Source organism: Symphalangus syndactylus, chromosome 10 (assembly GCF_028878055.3).
Source record: "Symphalangus syndactylus isolate Jambi chromosome 10, NHGRI_mSymSyn1-v2.1_pri, whole genome shotgun sequence".
NCBI lineage: Eukaryota > Metazoa > Chordata > Mammalia > Primates > Hylobatidae > Symphalangus > Symphalangus syndactylus.
Genome location: NC_072432.2, coordinates 89807386 through 89817651, shown reverse-complemented (window position 1 = coordinate 89817651; position 10266 = coordinate 89807386). Strand labels below are relative to the sequence as shown.

The 10266-nt window shown below is 45.2% G+C and overlaps 1 protein-coding gene across 11 annotated transcripts in view; it reads right to left on the bottom strand.

Moving 5' to 3' along the window:
- Positions 1 to 9325: 9325 nt before the first annotated feature.
- The window catches only part of CERS5 (ceramide synthase 5), a 39291-nt gene continuing 38350 nt past the window's right edge, over positions 9326 to 10266 (bottom strand). For 10 of the 11 annotated variants that reach the window (XM_063610595.1, XM_063610602.1, XM_063610596.1 and 7 more), the window contains one exon: positions 9326 to 10219. In XM_063610595.1, the coding sequence (XP_063466665.1) occupies positions 10070 to 10219 (150 nt within the window). In that variant the 3' untranslated portion in view covers positions 9326 to 10069. The remainder of the gene's footprint in view (positions 10220 to 10266) is intronic. The other variant, XM_063610599.1, reaches the window with a different exon arrangement.

The window sequence follows — 10266 nt, the reverse complement described above, 5'->3', positions numbered from 1 at the left end:
GTGGCGCAATCTCGGCTCACTGCAAGCTCCGCCTCCCGGGTTCACGCCATTCTCCTGCCTCAGCCTCTCCGAGTAGCTGGGACTACAGGTGCCCGCCACCACGCCCAGCTAATTTTTTATTTTTTTTTGTATTTTTAGTAGAGTCGGGGTTTCACCGTGGTCTCGATCTCCTGACCTTGTGATCCGCCCGCCTTGGCCTCCCAAAGTGCTGGGATTACAAGCATGAGCCACCGCGCCCGGCCTTTAATTATGTTTTCTAACTCACCCTCTTCTTTTGAGTGTATAAACTTGCTTAAGGTCCTCTGCCCCATACCAAAACAGCTATTCAAGGTTTTTTGTTGTTGTTGTTGTTTTTGTTTGTTTAGGTGGAGTCTCGTTCTTTCGCCTAGGTTGGAGTGCAGTGGCGTGATCTCGGCTCACTGCAACCTCCCCCTCCCAGGTTCAAGCAATCCTCCCACTTCAGCCTCCTGAGTAGCTGGGACTACAGGCGCATGCCACTGCCTGGCTAATTTTTGTAATTTTAGTAGAGACAGGGTTTCACCGTGTTGTCTAGGCTGGTCTTGAACTCCTGACTTCAGGTGGTCCTCGCGCTTTGACCTCCCAAAGTGATGGGATTACAGGCGTGAGCCACTGTACCTGGCCCCTGGGGTAGTCTTGTACAACAAATTGTCCTAAGTCCTGTACAACTATCAGATGTCCTAGATATTTGGTAGGTGAAAAAAGTTTATATCATAATTAGCTGAGCATATAACCTAACTCCCTTTTACATAAAAACAAAGTATTTTTTGTACAGTTCTGCAGGCATGCAACTAAACGGAGGCAAGACTGTACAGTAGTTTGTTCACCATTTCAGAAAATCATGCAATTAATGGCTGAGCCAGCTTCTGGTGTTTGAATCTCTGATACAACAGAATATATATCAGTCTGCACAGGATAGTAGAGTATTTTTAAGGCCAGGCACAGTGGCTTATGCCTGTAATCCCGACACTTTGGGAGGCTGAGGTGGGAGGATTGCCTGAGCCCAGGAGTTAGAGGTTACTGTGAGCCATGATTGCACGACTGCACTCCAGCCTGGCAACAGAGTGAGGCCCTGTCTTTTTTTCTTTTTTTGAGACGGTCTTTCTCTGTTACCTAGGCTGCAGTGCAGTGGCGCAATCTCGGCTCACTGCAACCTTCTGCCTCCCGGGTTCAAGCGGTTCTCCTGCCTCAGCCTCCCGAGTAGCTGGGACTATGTGTGTGCACCACCACACCTGGCTAATTTTTGTATTTTTATTAGAGATGGGGTTTCACCATGTTGGCCAGGCTGGTTAACTCGAACTCCTGGCCTCAAGTGATTCACCCGCCTTGGCTTCCCAAAGTGCTGGGATTATAGACGTGAGCCACGGCGCCTGGCCAAGACCCTGTCTCAATTAAAAAAAAAAAAAAAAAAAAGGTAGGGGGTGTGTTCTAAATATAGAAAGTAGCCCAAAGGCTGGGTACCATGGCACATGCTTGTAATCCCAGCTACTTGAGAGTCTGAGATGGGATGATCACTTGATCCCACCCAGGAGTGTGAATCAGGCCTGGGCATCATAATGAGACTATTGTCTTAAACAAAAAACCAAAAAACTCGAAAGGTATTGGGCTGTATAGATGAGAACCACTGGCTACTGGGTCAAGGTCAGTGCAGTGTCTTGGTTTGGGTGGCTAAAGCAAATTACCATAGATGGTAATAGCAATTTATTTCTCATAGTTCTAGAGGCTGGGAAGTCCAGGATCAAGATGCCAGCAGATCCAGTGCATCATGAGGACACACCTCCTGGTTTGCAGATGGTCATCTTGCCGTGTCCTCACATGGCAGAAAGAGGAAGCAAGCTCTCCTTGTTTGTCTTATAAGGGCACTAATCCCATCACGAGAGGTCTACCCTCAGAACCTAATGACCCCGTAAAGAGCCCACCTAATGCTATCCCACTGGGGGTTAGGGTTTTGACATTGGAATTTTGAGGAGGACACAAACATGCAGTCCATAACACATTCCCTGTCGTGATATGCAAGACCTCTTTTTTTTTTTTTTTTTTGAGATAGGGTCTCCTCCGTTGCCCAGGCTGGAGGGCAGTGGCATGATCATAGCTCACTGCAGCCTCAACCTCGTGGGCTCAAGTGATCCTGCCACCTCACCCTCCGGAGTAGCTGGGCTACAGGCACATACCACCACACCTGGCTACTTTCATTATTTTTGTAGAGATGGGGTCTCACTGTTGCCCAGGCTGGTCTCAAACTGTTTGCCTCAAGCAATGCTCCCACCTTGGCCTCTTAAAATACTGGGATTACAGGCATGAGCCACCACACCTGGCTATGATGGTTAATTTTGTATGTCAACCTGACTGGGTCATAGGGTACCCACATATTTGGTCTTACTCTGGGTATATCTATCAGGATATTTCTGGGCCTCATTCAATCCATTGAAGGCCTGTACAGAACAGGAAGGCTGATTAAGAGAGAATCTCTGTCTTTGAGGTGGAAAATCAGTCTTCTGCCTTGTGACGTGACTCAGACTGGAACTCATACCATCAGCTCTCTTGGTTTTCAAGCCTTTGGAATTGGCCTGGAACGATACCATTGGCTCTCCTGGGTCCTCAGCTTATCACCTGCAGATCTTGGGACATCTCAGCCTCCAGAACCATAGAAGCCACTTCCATATAGTAAAGCTCTTTCTCTCATCTATATATCTTATCGGTTCTGTTTCTCTGGAGAACAGACTAATGCATCCATATTGACAGGAAAATAGTTTATTCCTTGTAATTGCTGTATAATATGCCACTGAATGAGCATATCAATTTGTTCCATTACCCTAGTGAAGGGTTATTGGGTTGTTCCCACTTTTCCCCTCTTATAAATGAATAGCAATGCAGTGAGTATTTTGTATGTTTACTTGGGCCTATGTGTTAGTTTCTCCAAAGGAGGAAATATTACTGGTTTTTAGCTTTACCAGTTGTTAAGTTGCTTTTCTGAAGTGGTTTTGTGAATTTCACTCTCACCAGCATTTCTCTGTTCTGTTGGTGTTGAGTGGTTCTATTAATTTTAATTTACATATCATTGATATCTGATAAGGTTGAGGACTTTTTTATTGATTTATTGGCCATTAGTATGTTTACCCTCTGGGATTTTCCTATTTATATCCTCCCCTCACCCCCACTTTTTTTTTTCGAGTTGGAGTCTTGCTGTGTTCACCCATGCTGGGGTGCAGTGGTGCGATCTCGGCTCACTGCAACCTCCACCTCCCGGGTTTAAGCAATTCTCTCTCAGCCTCCCAAGTAGCTGGGACTACAGGCACATGCCACTGTGCCAGGCTAATTTTTGTATTTTTAGTAGAGACAGGGTTTCACCATGTTGGTCAGGCTAGTCTCGAACTCCTGACCTGAGGTGATCCACCCACCTCAGCCTCCCAAAGTGCTGGGATTACAGGCATGAACCACTGTGCCCGGCCCCACTTTTCTTTCTATTGAGTTGTCTTCTTTAAAAAAACAATTTGTAGGCAGTACCTTATATATTCTGGATAATAGTATTTTATTAGTTACCTGGGTTGCAGGTTTGACTGAAATAATCTTTTGGAGTTTTTATAGGGTGAGGGTGGCTGTAGAGTTCCATGTTGCCTGCATCGCATGTCTCTCCAGAGCAAACCTGTGGACAGTGGATCCGAGACCACTTTTTAGCACCTTCTTGGCTGGGGATTTGGTGGGGGTGGTGGTTTTCCAGACCATACAGGAAGTGCACTCATTATTCACATGAGAAAGGTTCTAAAATTGACATAAGGTGCAGGCCCAGGATTCAGAATTTTCAACAATCTCCTGATCTCACAAGCCTAGGCATTCAGACTTCCTTACTTCTTCCTTTCACCACCTGGGTGGGGTTTTTTTAGGGTTTCCCCTCTTTCACTAAGGCTGTTGCTCTTTCAGGGTCCCAGCTTTAACTGGGGGTTTCAGTTTCCTGCCTGGAGCCAGTCTTGTCTTTAGTTGTCAGTATTAAAACAAGTCCTTAAGGTACGTTTCCTTTATCCCCTCAGTAACTGCATTGGCTCTTTTCCTGTCTGCTCTAGTTTTCAGTTCCTTTGTCTTTAGTCTTTCTTGGAAGCTCTGCTATGCATTTTTAAAAAACAGCTTAGAAAATACTTCATCTATCATTTCTAGATGTTTGTCTCAGTTTATTTGAGTCTGCATTAAGCTAGAACTGATACCTTTCATATACTCTCATGTCTGTTCTAAACATAATACCCTTCCCTTCCATTGCTTTTTTGCCTGGCAAAACTCCACCTAACTCTAATGGCCCAGCTTTACTTTCAAGTTTTCCTCCACCTTGCCAAGAATAATTTAGAATAGTTCTTATCACATTGTATTTTATTTCCCCCTTACTGGAGCATGAGCACTTTGAGGATAGAAACCAGATCTTGTTCATCTTTGTGTCTATAGCTCCTGCCATAGTGCCTATCATAAAGTAGGTACTTAATGACTGTGTTACTGAACTGAAAATATTTTCCTGCATGAATACTGGATTTTTATTTTTTGAAATGGAGTCTCACTCTTGCTCTGTTGCCCAGGCTGGAGTGCAATGGCATGATATCAGCTCACTGCAACCTCCAACTCCCAGTTCCAAGCAATTCTCCTGCCTCAGCTTCCTGAGTAGCTGGGATTATAGGCACGTGCCACCACACCTGGCTAATTTTTGTATTTTTAGTAGAGGCGGGGTTTCATCATATTGGTTAGGCTGGTCTCGAACTCCTGACCTCATGATCCACCCGCCTCAGCCTCCCAAAGTGCTGGGATTACAGGCATGAGCCACCACGCCCGGCTTTGTTTTTTCTTTTTTTTTGAGACAGGGTCTCACTCTGTCACTCAGGCTGGAGTTCAGTGGTGTGATCTTGGCTCACTGCAACCTCCACCTCCCGGGTTCAAGCAATTCTCCTGCCTCAGCCACCCTAGTAGATGGGATTACAGGTGGCAACCACCGCACCTGGCTGATTTTTGTATTTTTAGTAGAGACGGGGTTTTGCCATGTTGGCCAGGCTGGTCTCGAACTCTAGACCTCAGGTGATCTGCCTGCCTCTGCCTCCCAAAGTGCTGAGATTACAGGTGTGAGCCACTGTGCCTGGCCATGAATACTGGATTTAAAGTCTGAAGAACTTCATTTATCACCCACCAACTAAACTTACGTAATTATTTTTAGGATTAGGATGGACAATCTGGTTTTTTGTTTTTGTTTTGTTAGAGACAAACAAAACAGCGTGTCCACTCTGTCATACAGGCTGGAGTACAGTGGCGTAATCACGGCTCACTGCAGTCTTGACCTCCAGGCTCAAAAGATCCTCCCACTTCAGCCTCCTGAGTAGCTGGACCATAGGTGCATGGCACCCACCACTTGTGGCTAATTAAAAAAATTATTTGTAGAGATGGGGGGTCTCCCTTTGTTGCTCAGGCTAGTCTTGAACTCCTGGCCTCAAGCAGTCCTCCTGCCTCAGCCTCCCAAAGTGCTGGGATTACAGGTGGTAAGCCACCACACCTGGCCTTTTTAAACAACTTCTGAGACCAGGTTTCCTCATTGTGGCATACTGAATCTTTCATAGACGGCTGCAACAATGTCTCCCATTCCACTGGTCTTCAGTGACCTTGCCACTTCTTCATCAAGAGGTAGAGTCTATCGCCGGGCGCGGTGGCTCACGCCTGTAATCCCAGCACTTTGGGAGGCTGAGGTGGGTGGATTGCCTGAGGTCAGGAGTTCGAGACCAGCCTGGCCAACATGGTGAAACCCCATCTCTACTAAATATACAAAAAAAAAATTAGCCAGGTGTGGTGGTGGGCACCTGTAGTCCCAGATACTCAGGAGGCTGAGTCAGGAGAATCCCTTGAACACGGGAGGCGGAGGTTGCAGTAAGCTGAGATTGCACCATTGCACTCCAGCCTGGGCGACGGAGCGAGACTCCGTCTCAAAAAAAATTTATTTAAAGAGGTAGAGTCTATCTTACCACCCTGCCTTGCATCTGGGCAGTCCCTGTGATTACTTTGATCAGTAGCATACAGTGGAAGTGATGGGTGCCACTACTAAACAAGTTTTTTTGAGACAGGGTCTCATGCTGTCGCCCAGGCTGCAGTGCAGTGGTGCAGTCATTGCTCACTGTAACTTCAAACTCCTGAGCTCAAGTCATCCTCCCACCTGATTCTCCAGAGTAGCTGGGACTACAGGTGTGCACCACAACACTTGGCTAATTTTTTAATTTTTTGTAGAGATGGGGTCTCGCCTTGTGCCCAGGCTGGTCCCAAACTCTTGGCCTCAAGCACTCCTTCTGCCTTGGCCTCCTCAAGTGTTGGGATTACAGGCGTGAGCCACCATGCCCTGGCTGGACAACACTCTGAAGTGTCCTAGCAGCTTTGCTTCCTGCCTCTTGGAACCTAGGCCACCTGTAAAAAGCCCAAGATAATGGAGAGGCATGTACAGGCACTTCAGTTGACAGCCCTGACTGAGCTCCTAGGGAAAATCCAGCATCGACTGATAGCCAGGCAAAACTAGGTAAGTAAATCATCTTGGACGTCCACTGCAGCTGCATCTTCATTCAAATAACTCCATTCCCAGCTGCAATCTGACTGCAACCACATGAGATACCTCCAGCTGAGCTCAACCAACCAACCACATCATGAGCAATAATAATATTCTGTTAAACCACTATGTTTTAGGGTGGTTTGTTACATATTAATAGATAATCACGACACTCATTTATGGAACGGGGATAATCCTACTTCTACAGAAGCATTTTTTTTTTTTTTTAACATACTTGGCTCAGCCAGTGTTTTTTCTTTTTTTTTTTTCTTCTAACAGAAGTGTTTTAAACCTTAGTTATTGTATGTGAAATCACTTTTGCCAGGTGCAGTGGCTCACACCTATAATCCCAAAATTTTGGGAGGTCAGCGCAGGTGGATCACTTGAGGTTAGGAGTTCAAGACCAGCCTGACCAACATGGGGAAACCCCATCTCTACTAAAAACATAAAAATTAGCCGGGTATGGTGGCATGCACCTGTGGTCCCAGCTAGTCAGGAGGCTGAGGCGGGAGAATCACTTGAACATGAACCGAGATCATGCCATTGTACTCCAGCCTGGCGACAGAGCAAGACACTGTCTCAAAAAAAAAAAAAAAAAAATCACTTTCTAAGCAGTAAAGCACTATACAAACATAAGTCGTTTTTCAATTAATAATAAAGCTACTTGGGAGGCAGAAGGGTCGTTTGAGCCCAGGAGATCGAGGCTGCAGTGAGCTATGATCAAGTCACTGCATTCCAGCCTGGGTGACAGAGTGAGATCCTATCTCTAATAAAAGAATAATAATAATAATAAAACCCTTTTATAGCCAGTAGAGGAGAGGTAACACCTATTTCTCTTAAAAATACTTCTGGTTCTGTGGTATAGATGATCTTAGTCTATGTCTAACCTACTCCACTAATTTGGGGCCCTCCAGGCCATCTACAAAACTAGTTTTATGACAGTCTTGCAGCACCAGGAACGGTTATCTTCTAGCTCTGTATTCAAACTCTCTAGAACCCTACCTGTCACCCCCACCCCAACCATATGCACACAGTTCCTTCTCAGAACAAGATTCTGTTCCGATAGTTGGCCCTCATCTTAATTCATTTATCCAATGCAAACTAATATAATCAGTCTGTGCCTTTGGCTGAATGTTTCTGCAACATCTAGTCTTCCTCATGAAATGTTGGGAAGTGCTGGTAGAGACTGCAGAGTGGTTAATTAGATTATGGTATAGACAGTATGGTGGTTAGGAATAGAGAGGGATAGTAAGTAAGATAGGAATAGTAAGGGTTTGACTCCTTACTAGCTGCTTGACCTCAGCAAGTTAACCTCTTTTTGCCTCCTATTGTCATATGTGTTTAATACAGTGCCTAGCATGTAATGAGTCATGTGTTAGCTATTATTTTTATTATTGTTTTATCCAGTTGCATCTTTTGTCAGATTAGCTACACCAACCAATCCAGTTTGAACAAGGCAATTGTTCAAATTTCAGAAGGCAAAATACATTTCTCATCTGACTTTCAAAAGCATTTTCATTCATATTTCACAACAATTCGTCTATTCAGTATAGCAAGTTGAGGAACTAAAAGTATGACCTAATTTTTTTTTTTTTAGATGGAGTCTCGCCGTCACCCAGGCTGGAGTGCAATGGCGCGATCTTGGCTCACTGCAACCTCTGCCTCCCGGGTTCAAGTGATTCTTCTGCCTCAGCCTCCCAAGTAGCTGGGACTACAGGTACGTGCCACCATGCCTGGCTGATTTTTTGTATTTTTAGTAGAGACGGGGTTTCACCATGTTAGCCAGGATGGTCTCGATCTCCTGACCTGGTGATTTACCACCCACCTCGGCCTCCCGAAGTGCTGGGATTACACATGTGAGCCACCATGCCCGGCCAAGTATGACCTAATTTTTAGTCTTCCTGATTAGCTCTGACCAAATGACTACTTAGAACTGAAGTTTTCCTATGCCCCACAGTAAGTCTTTCTAAAAATCAAGGCTGTTAGTAAGGTAAGTAAGTTTAGTAGGGTCAATATCCCTATAATGTCAATGAACATCAAGTGAGTATCTGATTCTTAGAACAATAACCTATTTCCATTTTCATTCATCTCCCTGACACTCTCCATATGTCATAATGTACCTAAGAGCACTTGGAAATATTTTGATAATCTGAACATTCACCAAATGGAAAATTATTCTGGGAGGTGAATACTACATTTGGTAATTTTGCCAAGACCACAGAGAAAAGCCTGGATTAGGAAGACTGCTTCTCCATGGGCAACAAAAAACACCTCAGACTCATTTATCACAACCTTAAAATGTTAACTGGGCTGGACGCGGTTAGCTCATGCCTGTAATCCCCACTTTGGCTTAAGGCCAGGTGCTTGAGACCAACCTGGGCAACATAGGGAGACTTCATCTCTACCAAAAAACAAACAAAAAAAACCAGTTAATTGACAATCTCTGTATTGACTAAAATAGGAAATAAGGTATTTACCTAATGGCGTCTTGGCTTTTCAACCAAACTTTTGTTGGTTTCACTATATACATGGTTGAATCTGCCCAGTATTCTTCTTGTGACCCCCTGAACCTATTTACTTTTTCTTAAAAAACATAAAGCTCTAAAACGTAAGTACCCTGGCTGACTCTCTCCCACCATGCACAGAAAGGAAAAATTTGGTGTCCAGGGCCTTCTGAATCAGACCTGGAAAAGCTCTTAATTAGCTTATGGATTCAGGAAACTGCGGATAGAGTCACTAAAGAGGTTGAGACAGTAGAGGTGGGTTGAAGCACTTTTAATCACAAACAATAGTATAAGATGGTGAACAGCTCACCCAGTGGCTGTTGCCCTCCTCCAGCCCTCAGCTTACCCTCTTCCCATGCTCCCTCCCTGGGTACCATTGAGTAAAGAGCAGGGTATTGGCAGCTGTCCCTGTTGCTATCAGGTGATAGGAAGGGGATCTAGCTAGGGACCACGGCAATCCTGGCCATCCATCCATGGTTCTGTTTCTATACAACTTCATCATGCGACATATTCCAGCTGTGAAAGAGGAACAGTGCAGAAATCTGGGACTGAACTTGGCTGCTCCATTTAGATGGTTCAGGGGTTTAGAGCCTCAAAAGCCAAGGGCAAAAAAGGAGGAGACAGTCTGGAGTCGGCATAATTCAAGATGCAGCCAAATGTGGAAGGAACTAAGGCGGGTTCAATGGGGACCAGGGAAGGCCTCATGGCCCCAGTCCAGAATTGTGCCCCAACCCTGGCAATGAAACTCACGCATATGCACAAATGCACATCAACAAACACAGAAAAACACACAGAGCAAATAACATTACTGAAAGAACCTGGAGGCTATTAAATACAAAACGGCAGTTTTCTTTCAAAGTGAAAATATTTGCTTCTTTGATACTCCTCAGTGCCTTGCAGTCTCCCAGTCACAGAAGAGTAGATATGGGAAGGGCCAAGAGGAGTATGTTGCCAGTGGCCCTACAGGTCCATGTGTGCTGAAGTCCCCATAGCAACCACCTTACTCTTCAGCCCAGTAGCTGCCTCCCATGTGACCATTCACCCGATTGGCACCATTGCTGGAGCTACTGTCACAGGGACTTTTTGTGCAGGTGGTCACATCATCTTCCTCTGAGCTGCTCTCCACATCACTGCGATCATCCTTAGATACCTGGGTGGGATGAGACCAATGACAAAAGTGAGGAAAGAACTTTCTGG